This window comes from Typha latifolia, chromosome 1 (genome assembly GCF_019914945.1).
Source record: "Typha latifolia isolate L0001 chromosome 1, TyphaL0001v2, whole genome shotgun sequence".
Lineage (NCBI taxonomy): Eukaryota > Viridiplantae > Streptophyta > Magnoliopsida > Poales > Typhaceae > Typha > Typha latifolia.
Window position 1 is genome coordinate 21,744,768 of NC_133086.1, and position 13,744 is coordinate 21,758,511.

The 13,744-nt window shown below is 38.0% G+C and overlaps 3 protein-coding genes across 8 annotated transcripts; 2 read left to right on the forward strand and 1 right to left on the reverse strand.

The window, feature by feature from the left end:
• Positions 1-556: 556 nt before the first annotated feature.
• LOC140781262 (protein FLX-like 3) lies at positions 557-3,901 on the forward strand. Of its 2 annotated transcripts, none has more exons than XM_073127192.1 (4): positions 557-651; positions 2,648-3,111; positions 3,280-3,416; positions 3,500-3,901. In XM_073127192.1, exons 2-4 carry the CDS (start codon positions 2,684-2,686, stop codon positions 3,616-3,618), a joined length of 684 nt encoding a protein of 227 aa, XP_072983293.1. In that variant the 5' UTR covers positions 557-651; positions 2,648-2,683; the 3' UTR covers positions 3,619-3,901. The 2 variants fall into 2 exon arrangements, with proteins under 2 accessions (XP_072983293.1, XP_072983285.1); XM_073127184.1 differs by having other exon boundaries at positions 568-651; positions 2,578-3,111.
• Positions 3,902-4,317: 416 nt separating this feature from the next.
• On the forward strand, positions 4,318-10,158 carry LOC140796572 (ubiquitin receptor RAD23d-like). Of its 5 annotated transcripts, none has more exons than XM_073149625.1 (8): positions 4,318-4,563; positions 5,413-5,574; positions 6,467-6,517; positions 7,870-7,902; positions 7,982-8,029; positions 8,134-8,243; positions 8,337-8,406; positions 9,792-10,158. In XM_073149625.1, exons 1-8 carry the CDS (start codon positions 4,399-4,401, stop codon positions 9,906-9,908), a joined length of 756 nt encoding a protein of 251 aa, XP_073005726.1. In that variant the 5' UTR covers positions 4,318-4,398; the 3' UTR covers positions 9,909-10,158. The 5 variants fall into 5 exon arrangements, with proteins under 5 accessions (XP_073005726.1, XP_073005759.1, XP_073005750.1 ...); XM_073149658.1 differs by lacking the exon at positions 9,792-10,158 and adding an exon at positions 8,580-8,831 and having other exon boundaries at positions 4,318-4,464; XM_073149649.1 differs by having other exon boundaries at positions 4,322-4,464.
• A 2,168-nt stretch (positions 10,159-12,326) lies between these two features.
• LOC140780483 (myb-related protein 308-like) lies at positions 12,327-13,716 on the reverse strand. Its single transcript, XM_073126069.1, has 3 exons — positions 13,514-13,716; positions 13,105-13,234; positions 12,327-13,017 (listed from the first exon to the last, which is right to left on the reverse strand). The coding sequence occupies exons 1-3, from the start codon at positions 13,644-13,646 to the stop codon at positions 12,420-12,422; spliced, it is 861 nt and encodes a 286-aa protein (XP_072982170.1). The 5' UTR covers positions 13,647-13,716; the 3' UTR covers positions 12,327-12,419.
• Positions 13,717-13,744: the final 28 nt, after the last annotated feature.

The window sequence follows — 13,744 nt, forward strand, 5'->3', positions numbered from 1 at the left end:
TCTCACCAGAAAAGGAAACAAAAAGAAAAGGAAATGAAACGTTTCAGTTTCTGCTTTCCGTTTTCCGTTTCTTCTGCTGCCTATGTTATGTTTTAATGCAGTGGATGTACTTGGAGCTACAGGATACGCTTCTTATCAAACTATCCGTTACTTCTTTGCGTTGGTAAAAATTTAATTGCATCCTTATCTTTCACAGAGATGCTCTTGGGAGGATACAAAGAACACAAAATTGCATTCATGCTGCTGCTATACCTGAACACCATAACACTTCTCACTCTTTTACTGACACACTGAGGAATTCGGTAACCTCCTTGATGAGATTGAGCTTAAACTGAGCGAATTCAAAAGAGATCTATGTTTGCAAATATTTTTACAAATAAATGTTGAGTAAATTTATTATTATTTTTTTTTTAAGAAAAGAAGAAGACTTCATAAAAGTAGCATGGGTCGGGATAGGAAAATTAGTTGAATCGCATGCTACCCGAGAAGTTATCGGGTCGGATTTCGGATCCCGTCTGGATATAACCCGCATCCATCGCGTGCTTCAGAGCAAGTTAGTATCGAAAGCGAGGATTTTACGAGGAAGAGCAAGCAAGCACTAGGGTTTAGCTACGCCTCCATCCTCTGTTTCCCAGTGTCGAAGAACTCCCCGTAAGTCTCTCCTCCGTCTCTATTCCTCGTTTAGATCTTTAACTTTTGTTATTTTTCTTGCAAAATTGCTATTCTTTTGCATGCCTTTCGAATTTGTTCTTTGTTTTCGTTTATATGCATTATTAGTGTCATCAAATAATCGTCTGTGTGCATTGTTGTGTCTTTGTGCCTAATTAAGAGCGTATTGAAGCGTAATTGAGTATAAGGAGAATTTCGTATTAGTTACTGCTGATATAGTTATGGATGGGCTTGTGTGCATCGGCAGGCTATGTAAAGCCATTGAGGTTTACTACATTGTTGATTGCTGATAAAATAAATTTCAACTTGAATTAAGCATTCGAGCGAATGGAAATGCTCGAAGTCATCAAGCTGTATGTTTCTAAAAGGAAAATTGATAGAGTAACTAATATATTGTAGATCATAAGAATGTCAGGTTAGAATAGTCTACTACTGACTCACGAGTCATGACATTTTATTCTGATAAGCATGTCTTTTTATCATGGTTTTCGTGGTAAAGGTTTGCTTCGTTTTTCACATCCAGCTGTATTCATCTAATCAGAGAAATATAATAGATTGGAGGACTAAATATACATTTATTACTGCATATTTATCGGACTGTGCATCTGTATGACCCCAATGGTTAGCTTCTGGATGACTGAATGCTTTTGCATTCTCGAGATATTAGAAAAGAAATCAGAAGGATAAGTTAGATGAAAGCTTTTCCTTTTCTGCCACTCATAAACGGCGAAAGAGGAAAACCTTTCAATGTTGTTTAATACTTCCTAAGTTCTTATGAATCGGTACTGGCCATTTCACCTGAAGTCTTTACCCTAAAGTAGTGTCAGTAGATACATTGCTTGTAGCAGCATGATGAACAAATTTTACAAGAAGGCTCAATCAGTTCGCTAGTAGTATCAAGTCCTAAACATATGGAGTAGGAGTATGCGGAGCCTAACATAGTGCATGTCATTTTTATTTTATATAGAATGATGTCTACTTACTCTTATTATAGCTTCAGGATTTATCCATGTTGTCCTTTCCAATGATATACATGCAAAAAAACATGAATGGTATCATACATAATGCAGAAATGCTTTCTCTTATAAAACTGAAAAGGCTTGAACCATCCTTATACATGAACTTTGAAAATAAATTCTTGTGGGATGTAACTTCTGCTCATAGTACTGAAGGACGTCTGTAAGTGCTATTATCTATTTGTATAACTTGAGTAAGTCACTTGACAATAAGTCTTTTACCCATAAATCTCTAGTATTTTCTACTACATGTTTATGTTCATTAGAGAAGGTAATTGGACCGCAGACAGCGAAGCACTAACACTGGCAATTTCTGGATAGGTACGAAATTGCATGCTTGCTTCAAAGAATGATATAGCATAGTTCTTTTATTGATGTGTATGTGTAAGGACTAGAGAGTAGTTTGGGTGGGTGCCCATGTTCAATGAGGCACTGATGAATAACATATATGGATGAATAATATAGTAAAAGCTCAAATTACCTAAAATCTTTATCTGCAGCTGAATCACAGAAGAGGAAAATAAGCAAAATAAATCCTTAAGGAACTGCAGACTTTTGCACCTTTCTGTGACACTTGAGTTATCTGATAGTTCTCTCCCCTCGGATGGATCATGGTACGGAAACAAAGAAAGAAAATTATAATGCGATAATTAATGAATCCTAAGCTACTTAGCCTGCATTACATCAAAACGAACTATAATGGTGCTGGCTGCTATTATCTGTTTGTGCCACCTTTTCTGTCAATTATTTGGAAATCATCCTTGGGATGCTTGTGGAGGAGCTAGTGAGATGTATGAAGTGTATTTATTCATCTGGTATCTCATGATGGTGTTAGACTGCTTTTAGTGTGTTCTCATCTAGTTGGTCATCAAATTGGCATTTTGTCAATCAGATCATTGATGGCAGCAAGGTATCGTATGCCTCGTCAAACTGCGAGTGATGAGCTTCATGGTTTCCATCAGGGTCCCCCACCTCCACTACATCGAGCACGTGGATCCATGCCTCCTCACGATATCGAAGAGGAACTTGCCATCCGTCGTGATGAAATGAGGAGAATTGTTGCTGACAACCGATTTTTGATGGAGGAAATTGTGGAACTTAGGAGTGAGATTCCTCTTGTTAAAGAAGAGCTCCATGTCTTAAGTCAGGCCATACCGAAACTGCGTGCTGACAAGGAAGTTGAGACCCGGGAATTGATCCAAAGAGGCTTGACACTACAGGCAGAACTGCGCGCCCTTGAGCCTCTCAGGGCAGAAGTGCTGCAGTTACGAGCTGAAGCACAAAAATTGGAAGCTTTACGGGAAGAGATGTCTTCAAAGGTTCAAAGTTTAACACAAGAACTGAAGCATGTACAGTCTGAGAACCAGCAAATACCATCTACGAGAGCTGAACTGGCCGGTTTACGTCAGGAGTTAGCGAGAGGGAGGTTTGTAGCTCTCTTATTCTAATTTTCCTAGTCGCCTTCGAGAAGCAGAATAGAGAATCTTGTATAATTAAACCAAAAACTTATTAATTGATCAATTTGCTCAGACCAGGCTTTTGCTTTTGATATTTGCAAAAGTTGTAATAGTTGTATTTTGGATCATTCTGTTAGGACGATGATCGAGTACGAGAAGAAAGCAAGTTCTGACCAAATGGAACAGAGGCAGGTGATGGAGAAGAATCTTGGTTCTATGGCTCGGGAACTTGAGAAGCTGAGGGCTGAGCTGGAGAATCGAGCACGACGACCTGGTAAATGTTTTTTTCTTGTTCTCTTATTCTATTTAAAGATTAAGCTACCCTCATATGGCTTCCTCCAAACTTTATGTTTGTAGCTCCTGGATCTTATGGAATGCTCAAGCCCAACCCTGAGATGGGTCTTCCAAATGCTCCTTCTGATGGTTATGGTGCTGAGAAAGGCCTCTACGGTCGCAGTCCTTGGCCACCATATTAATCTAGGGGTCCTTTTCTCCCCTTATACTCACTTCTCTCTTCTTTCCAGTTCTTGAAAGATTAATGACTTGTAGCTTCAACTCCATGATTGGCTCTTATGGGGGTAACTGATCAAAAGTTGCAGCAGAAACTACTTTGGTTGGCTGATACGTGAGGATGCGGTGGCTTGGACCGTGGTGATTATTTTGTATATGTCAAGGGTGTTGGAAAAATTCGTTGGTGCTCTTTGTATTAGCTACTTCGATTACTCTTGCTAAATCTTTATTACAGAAAGATTTCTTTCACTAATGCATTCGAGTTTCCCAGAAACCTGCCCACAAAGCAAAGCTGACATCCCGATTACTCTCACTTCTCTGACATTTTTTTTAATGTCTAATTGTCTAGCTTTAAGATTCAATATGAAAACATTTTTGCTTTTGATATTACTGGATCAAAAATCAAAAGCCATACGTTTAACCGTTTAGACTTTGAAACTTATTAAATCGTAGAGGAAAGGATCATCTAAATGGGCATTTGGCTCGTACAATATCCAGAGGCTTGTTATCTAACCAATTAGCCCATGGGCCTCCCAACCAAGAATGGACACCTTACGTGCCAAGTTCTGACTCGCGACTAAAACTGTCTGCGGTTTGAGACAAGTCGGGCGCGCAGCGTACCACACTATAAGAGTTAAAAGATGACTCACTGACTGGCTGACTGCTCTCCCGCTCTCTCAAGAACGCGAAACCGAGAGAGAGAGAGAGAGAGAGAGAGAGAGAGAGAGAGAGAGAGAGAGAGAGAGATGAAGATAATCGTGAAGACTCTGGGGGGATACAATTTCGATATCGAAGTGAAGCCCCAAGACAAGGTTTTATTCCCTTCTGCTTCGATCACCTGTCTCTTTCTATCGCCGGGGTTTCGCCTCCGTCCGATCGACTTGTATTTCTTGTCCTTGCGATCTGTCAAGGTTTCATCTGCTTTCTTGATTGTTCTGTCCATTATTGTATCTGGCAACGTGTGTTTTCTTCTCCTCGCGCTAATATTGAGGACTTCTCTTTTTCTCGGTTCAAGAACTTGAAATATTGGCTTCCAATTTTAGGAATTCTTGGTTCGATGAAAACCTGATGAGATTTTTTGATCGTTTGTTTCTGTTATGAATGCGTATCTGGAATCCTTCTTGGTTCGCATTATTTTTCTTTGGATTCTTAATTTTTTAATCTTGAGGCTGAAATATACGAGAATGGGGAATGATAGCTTCAATTTACAGGAAGACACAGGGATGTTCTTGGCGCTTGAGGGAAACAGGATAATTTATTCCAAGATTTGTTAATTTTCACTATTTCCTCATATTCTTATCAACGTCAGGGCAGGACAGCAAAAATTCTTTTTGCAGCCATATAAAAGATTCTACGAATAAAATCTTGCTCGATTTTATTATTTGTGCTGAAAACTAGTCGTAACTGTTAGATTACAGTTAATTTAACTAATAAGAAGAGGAGGGCGCAGTCGATATGTTTTGTTGGTTTCACATAAGGAGGTGGAAGATAAGGTACAATTTTGTGTACGAGAGAAGAACCATTAAGAATGTGAAAGAGATGACATGATTTCATGTGATGAGTTCTTAGAACAGCATTCATATATACTCCACATTTTTTGTTTTTGGTTCCTTTTATGATTTTATTCTGTAAGTAATTTAGAAATACCTTAGCATCTGCCTTCCAATGCAGTTTTCGATCTGCAATTGATCTTGACAGTATTGGTAATTACTGTTGTTATTGTAGGATCAATGTCATTGTAATAAAAATACCTTGTGCAGGTTGCTTATGTGAAAAAGGTCATCGAGGCTACATTAGAGGGCAACCAATACCCAGCTGATAGACAGATGCTCATACATGAAGGGGTAACTCTCAAAGATGATACCACATTGGATGATAATAAAATTGCTGAATATGGTATCATAGTTGTCATGTTGAGTAAGGTATGGTTCCATTACGATTCTACTTTTTGTTATGAGTTTTGTCTACATAGTAACTTCTGTAATAGATGATCTTTATAATTCTGCTGCAACTAGTAAACTTATGCAGATTGATGTAGATAATCCATGGGATTTAGTTCTTTTAGATGATGTACAATCTATTTTACCATCTTTGCTTTGTAGTGGGATTGAAAACAGGAAAAGATGATGGATATATTTTCTTCTGTTCATGCACTTTCACACTTGCCTGAAGAGTTAGAACAAAAGTCTAACAGATTCATTGTGCTGAATGTGCAACTTCTCATGAACATTGCCGAGCTGGAGTACTGTGAGAACGGGAACATGTTATTTGTGCATTTGAATGCAAAATGCTATACAGAAGTGGACTGATATAGTCTGCTCAAATATTTGTTCCATTTTCATTCATTGCATGAAAAAATAGTATGTCTCTGAGTTGGAACATTGCCTGGTAAAATGAAGCTTCACTTTGTAGTTTGGAAAGCAGTTATGAGTATCCGAGGCACGATTTTGTTAGACACTCTCTTGGATAGCACATTTCAGCACACTGAGTTCATCTCCTTGTGGTATTTCCTAGCTGAGGCAGAAGTTATTGAAATTGACTTCCATCAGCTAACTGTTTAAATTCCACAGGTAACAAATAAAGAGAATTTGTTACATTCTGTTAATGGGGAAAATTGTTCTCTGTGTTGGTGTTGTCGTCTTGAGCTGGATTGGCATGTGATGTGCCAATGGAGGGTCTCAATACTATTATTATATGGAGTAAATTACTTAATTCCTATTCTTGGCCTCTTAATCATTGTCTTCCTGAGAATGTACAAGTCCTTCCTGTAACTCAAGCATGGAGTAGTGGCTAACTAGTTATCCTTCCGTCCAGGTTTCAGAAGCAGTTCATTCCACTGGGTCTACTGCCAATTCTTTTTCCCAGGTACATGATATCTTAGTTATAATATACTTCTAAACTTCGTGAAATCTAGAATTTTCAAATTATTAGTTATTCTAAATTTTGTTATTCTTCTATGGAAAATCTTGATGTCATGAAATGATGAGCTTATTAGATGGTGTGGAATCAGATGTCTTTTTTATGAGTTATTAATTGTTTTGTTCCAGGCCATCGACTGGCTCTTTGATCAAAGGGTGAGTTTATGCATAAATGTAAGTCAAATTAGAGCAATAGCTAATAGCTTCCTTTTTATTCGGCCTAAGATATTCTACTGAAGTGGTAGAAGTAAACGAGTTTGGGCACTTGTAAAGAGTCCCATGCTCATTGACATATGTAGAGGTTAAACCTAAAGGGTTTTAGCTCAAACTAAATCCCTAGGTGTCACATCAAATTGAAGGTGACGCCTTCTTATATTAGATGGAGAGAAAGGGTAGAAAAGGAGATAATAATTGTGTACATGAGTTTCAAAAAAACTGTTCACATGAGCACTTTTGACACTGTTCAATATTTGCGCTAGTAACACCCCTTCTTTTCCTCTCATTTCTTTTCTCTTCCTCTCTCATTTGCTCAACCATAATTTTCTCTGTCTCTTTATCTTTGTGGGGATTGCTATCCTTCTGTAATTATAATTGTAAATGGGAGCTGAAACATAAAGAATGGGGTTCTTTAGTTGGTTGATTCGAGGACAAGTACTTCTGGTGCAACAGATTATTCTTTTCACTCTTTCACTTCTTGACATTGACTCTTCGTACTCGCCATCCTTTGCCTAATAGGTATTATGGGAAACATTCTTTTTGGTTATTCCTTTATTTCCTTCTTGAAATTAGTCATTCTATTTGAGAAATCCTCTGGATACATTAGATCTTACATACATTCATCATATTGAGGTTTAGGTTGACCTTAAATGCCATCAATTATTTCCATATATTAGGAACTTTTTGGTTGTGTTTGAATTAATTTTTATTGAGCTTATTTGTGGTTTGAAATTTTGGGAAATCAGAATAGTTTCTTACTTGTCGGCTTTGAGACAACATCTATTCTTATGATAATTGCTTTTGGCTGATACTAGATATTAATACTGCTCCAGTCTTTTTGTGCCGAACTTGTCTATATTGATCTCTAAATTTCAGATTGTTACTAGAATGGCTTGCATCTGTTAATATTAGATTGATCTTTGTACTGTATTAAGTGTAAGAAGAGCAACCTTATATTCATCAGTATTTCCATGTGCTTGGTGGATGGCAGGCTGTTGGATGCCTGCATGCTTCTCTGTGTAAGCATTTAGTTGTCTTATGAGTGTGCATCTCGTTCCTAACTCATTGCTCAATTTCAAACAGGGCCGCCTTGGCTTCTTACATAAAAGTCCACAGGTAGTTGATGTCAGTTATTCTAATATGGGTAGCTCCTGGTTACTAAACAAAGTTTCACGCTGACATTTTTTCCCTGCAGTTCCGAACCTTGATGGTTCTGTTGCAGTCTAATCCTCAGATAATAAAGGTCTGCTCTTTCTCCTTGCTTTATGTTATCCTGTGCCAACTCTTAACATTTGAGTTCTGTACTTCTATTATAGTCTACTGACTGTAGATCCCTTTAATTCACAGCCTATGCTTCAAGAGTTAGGAAAACAAAATCCCCACATTTTTCAGCTGATCCAGGATAATGAAGCAGAATTTTCCTGTATAATCAAAGAACCTCCTGTGCCAGGAAAGAGGCGAGGAACACTATACTGTGCATAAGAATTCATGTGCATTTATGTGCCAGTTGGAGTTCTTCTAATTCTAAGTTTTTAAGTTGTTTGAACCAGGATTTTCCTAAGTGAGGATCAAGTGCCACAAATAACATTTACTCTGGAGGAGCAAGAAGCCATTCGGCGGGTAAGTTGAATCTTTTCTCATTAACTTTTTTTTTTCTAAAGCCATTTTCCACTAGCAATTTAATTTAAATTTGCTAAGATTATGTGTTCATTATGCTCTTTCCCTTATTTATGTTACTTTGTTTTGATTGTTAACAATTCAAGTCCTTTTCTTTTAATAATTGGAGCTCATAGGCTTTAATGGATTGGACAAGGAGTCAACCTTCCCCAAAGGCACATGCCGGACAATTTTCAAGCACAACACTTCAATCTCCACGAGGAGGCAATGCTAAAGATTGTTGAACCCTTGATTTTGCACATGAATGCTCCCACTTTACATTAAGTTGACTGCATTCACATGTTCAAGTCTTATTAATGTGACATAGAAGCATGATTAAGTTGAATGTACATAGGAATATCTATAAACAAAGGCTTCACATTTTCAGATATGCAGTCACTTTAAGTATCTAGATGAAGTGTGTTGCATAAGAAACAAAGTGCAGCAAAGAGGGAATTAAGCACACTTCTGAGTGGTGGTCAATGTACTAGCTCCGGTTCTAAGCAAGTAAAAAAGTATATTTCAATTTTAAACTGAGTCAACACAAGTAGGTCTCAAGAATGTAAGCAATTTACAATAGATGTTTTAGTAGTTAGATACAATATGAGTTTGTCAGTATTGTAGGGAATGTAATGGAGTTAAGGAGATACTTTAAAAGTTTTATCATTTGAACAAAAGGATAATGTTAATAGAAGCTCTGCAGAGATGTATGGAAATCAATTACAAAGTTGGAGCAAATACCTGAATTATTGCTTGCGAGTTTGGTGTATGAATTACTTTAAAGTAACTGATCACCAAAATGGCTGATATTTGAAACAAATATAGGAAGTCGTATGGTGGCCTCCACTGCATGCAAATTTGCTTGTCTGGTGTAACGGTAAACCAAAGTAGAGCTATGAGGGGTATGTTGGAGTAAAGAATTATGATGTATTATGATTATGTTGCCTTTATTAAGCATGGTATAATAACTAGTAAGAATGGAGAACAATCTAAGGGCGTTGGATGAGATATGGGACATGATGGTTATCATCTTGTTCTTCACATATCATCCTCATTTCATAGTTTTTATAATTCTATTCGAACTATATGGTTATTTCATACTCCTAAGTTCCTATCAGATCATTGGTATGCCACAATTCCTTTTAGCATTCTTATAATTGTATCAAATCCTGATATCCGAGATTTGATGCATCAAATGCTTCCTTTCCAATCAATCAGATCTATTGGTTCAAATATATCACATAGGGGGACTTTTGGCAGTTTAATTGACCAGTGCTCTTATATGATTATTGTTGTTAGATTTTCTGCTTCTTCTTTTTTCCCTTATATCATCGCTCTCGTTGTGGCAGCTTGAAGCAATGGGCTTCAAACGTGCCCTTGTTGTGGAGGTGTTCCTTGCTCAAAACAAGAATGAGGACCTTGCCGCAGACTATCTTTTAGATCACCTGCAGGAGTTCGAAGACTAATCAATCTAGTGATGTCAACCATCTTTCGGAGCTCGCGTCGATCCACTCCACAACATGATGTTAGTGTCCAAACTAATTCGGGCTGAAAATTAATAGCAATATCTAGTTCTAAGTGTATCATATTCATCATTTTTTTTTATAAACCTAGTGTGTTGCGGACAGTAGTTATATGGTGATTGAGAATAGTGTAGTATTGACTTGAGATACATCACAGGTTATTTTACCCATTAGAACAGGAGAAATTTGATGCTATTAACTCTACCGTTCTCTGACTGTAAATTGTTGCTCTGAGTCTTCATTGTGTCTATCAGCGGATCAAATATAGAAGTGTCTTGCTTGTTCTTAATTTGGCAAAGGTGTTTGCCTTTCATACTTGGTCATTTGCACGAGTCTTGTCGAAACTGAAAGTTGGTCTGTCTGTCCTCCCTGATACGAGCTGAAACAAGAGCTGTGACACTGCAACGCGAATATTTTATTATACAAAGTTCCCATTAGGGTGTCCCATGGGCGGCACCGCCCCCATAAAGGGCCTCAGAGCAGTAGTATGAGCTCTTGCCCCATGTCTGTAGATGCTCCTTTGAGTTGGTATGCAATCATTTTAGTCTTTGACACATCCCCATAGATAACTAAGTCTTATATAAGTTTTACAGTTACAAGTGGGCTTGGCACTTTGATAGTCCCCTTTCCATTCCGTCAGTTTCAAAATTAACAAGAAAAGCATACAGTTCCACTACCTTATCACCCTCGAGTAGTGTGCAGAGTTGCAATCATTTACAAACGTTTGACACATGCATGCCCATGCCCATGCCCATCGACAAGTAAAGTCCATGAGTTTTTAGTTTTTAGGTGGTTTCTATATACATTTTCTCTTGGATGAAGTGGGCCTCTCGGTTTATCTTGGGCACTAGCCAGTAGCAAAAAAAGCTGCATCCATTCGGTTTGTTTGCCGAGTGCCTCTTCCTTTTTGGTGGACGCGTGTATCCGTTGATGGAATTCGGGGCCCATATGGCCCCCACTACATACATAAACAGCTTATGCTTTGATTCCTATGAACCTACTATTTTATCAAATTATCTACTTACTTACTCCATAGCAGAACCTTTTTTTTTTTTCTCATAATCTTTCCATCTTCCTGCTTCTCTGACCAACTTTCTGTGCACCCATTAATTAATTCTTAGAAGACAAGCAAAATAATGGGCACGGGAGGAAAGAATTAAGAAAGGACGAGAGTCCATAGAGAACTGTGTTCTGTATTCCATCGGATCCTCTGCAGCACGGATGAGTGGAAATTTCTACGTTAAGGGTACTTGTAGTATGTAATAAATAATAGGGTCACCAGAAAATGGTGCTGCCTTTCTACTACCTTTCCTTATCGAGCCTTGAAATTAGAAGCCCTGACTCATGAGCCAGTCTATTTAGATACCTAACTATGCATTCGTTCGAAGGAGACTACGTGCATCGTAACTGGAAATAATAGGCTTGTCATTAGTCGTAGTGATAAGAGTTTTGGGTCGCAATTCTTCCTTTACATTCAAAAGAACGTTCAAAAGCATTCAGGTAAACAGCTGTAGTTTTTGCCTACAAATGGTGGAAACTACCCAATCCCATTGAAAGGGACTGGAAATCTCCAATTAGCCGTTAAGTCATATATATATATATATATATATATATAATTAGTGCATAAATGCTATTCTTTATGAGCTTTTCTGAGTCTAGAGCCCACTACTATTCCTCAATTATATTTCATCAAACAAGTGCAAAATCTTCACCTATTTGATCACAATTACGTAGAAGGAGAAGAAGGGAAAGAGCTTACGGTACTGTTGAAGCCGACACTCTCTTTCGTGAACTCCGTTGGTGACCAGTGAAAGTCAAAGCCAACAGTAACTGAGGACTTTGTTTCTTCTCCTTCGTCAAAAAGGCTGCTAAACGTTGGTTCGTGACAACCTCAAAATATAGCCGCCATAGAATTATATTTTATATATCTTTCTCTTTTCCGATATGATACTTGACAACTTTGAAAACGAAGAAAACAACAGGACATAGAATTTTGGGCATTTTTCTATCGAATACGATGAGAATTAGTCAATCGAGGAAGAGGAAAAACAGAAGCCCAACAAAAATTGAGTCATATATATTTACTTTTATCTCTTTATTTTATTTGAAATTGAGGGTCTGATAACCACCCTAGTTTTATATATTACCTTTGCCTCATAACTATTTTTATCTTCAAATGATTCCAGCTTTGAACATTACCATCGACTTTAATTCCCTTGATACTAACCATATGATCTCCTTTTTGCAGCACTTGTAACTAAGCTGGTATTGAAGTCAATAGATTTCACACAGACTACAAGTCCTCTATTGGATTCTATCGTCAATTTGGACAAATGCCAGGAAGCAAAAGAGAAAGAAAACTAAAGAAGAAAGAATGGACACTCAGAGTGTTTTTTTTTTTTTTTTTAGAATTTTATTTTTTCTGGAAGCAAATATTACATGTAGATGATCACATCAGAAGAGCTCCAATTTCCAGGCTTCCTGGTCAAAGGCGGTTCTTTGATCCTGGTTAGAAGAATCAAAACTTAGTTTTCCATCCCCATCATAACAGCAGAAGTCCCATTCCATAGTATCATCCAACCCCATGAGGTACATTGACTCTGGCCATTCCATGTATGGAAGTAGCATTTCATCATCTTTCACTGAAACCTTGGAAGAAGAAGAAGAAGAAGAGGAAGAGCAAGATGATGAAGTGGAAGAAGAGGAAGAAGTTGAGGCAGAGGGTAGTATGATCTCATGGGGTTGAGTCATGGGTACTTCATCAGTGGAGAACCATTGAGTCTCTAATGGATCTAAAATACTTTCCATTCTCTTCTCCTCTGCTTCCTCTTGGACTCCCTCCTTAGGAGAACACTGAGAGCAGAGCTTCTCATCTTTTCCATCTCCAAGAGCTAAAGAACCAACTTGTTGCATCTCAGTAGATGCATGGATGGGCATGTGAGTGAGGGGGTCTATTCCCATCTTCCTTAGCTTCTTTTTGATGTGGGTGTTCCAGTGGTTCTTGATCTCATTGTCAGTTCTTCCAGGGAGATGAGCTGCAATTTTTGACCACCTGCAACAAAGAAAGCAAAGAAGAATCAAGATGGCACTTAAAAGAGAAAGAAGAACAAAAGAACCAGAAATGAACAACGAATGGGACCTGTTTCCAAGCTGAGCATGGAGATCAATGACCATCTTCTCCTCAGACTCTGATAGCAATCCCCTCTTTAAATCAGGCCTGAGGTAATTTGTCCATCTTAGCCTGCAACTCTTCCCACATCTCAGCAATCCTGCACCAAAGAAGCACCAAGCAATAGAATATGAGTTAAAAAAAAAACAGCATTGAAGTTTCAGCCTCTGTATCAGCCAGTACGCAGTCTGGAACTAGTAATGCATTGATTAACATTTAATAATAGTTCATGTTTCGAATTAATCAACCCCAACCTTCTCCTCTCCTCCTGAATGACTTAAACAAAGATAAGCCAACTACAAGGAAACTATATATATATATATATACTAGATCAAGGAAAAGGCCAAGGAAATTTATAAAGTTTAAGGCATAGAGAGACCAGCAAGCTTGGGCAAAACTCTCCAGCAGCAGTGGCCATTATTGAGGATGAAGTTGATCAACTTCTTGTCCTCCTCTGCTGTCCATGCCCCCTTATTTAATCCCACCTTATCACAGCATGGTTGCCTTCCCATTCTTCCCTCTTTTGCAAGAACAACCCAAGTAGAATATCACACACAAGAGAGAGAGAGAGAGAGTAAAGAATTATAAGCATCGCCACCTTCCTTTATAA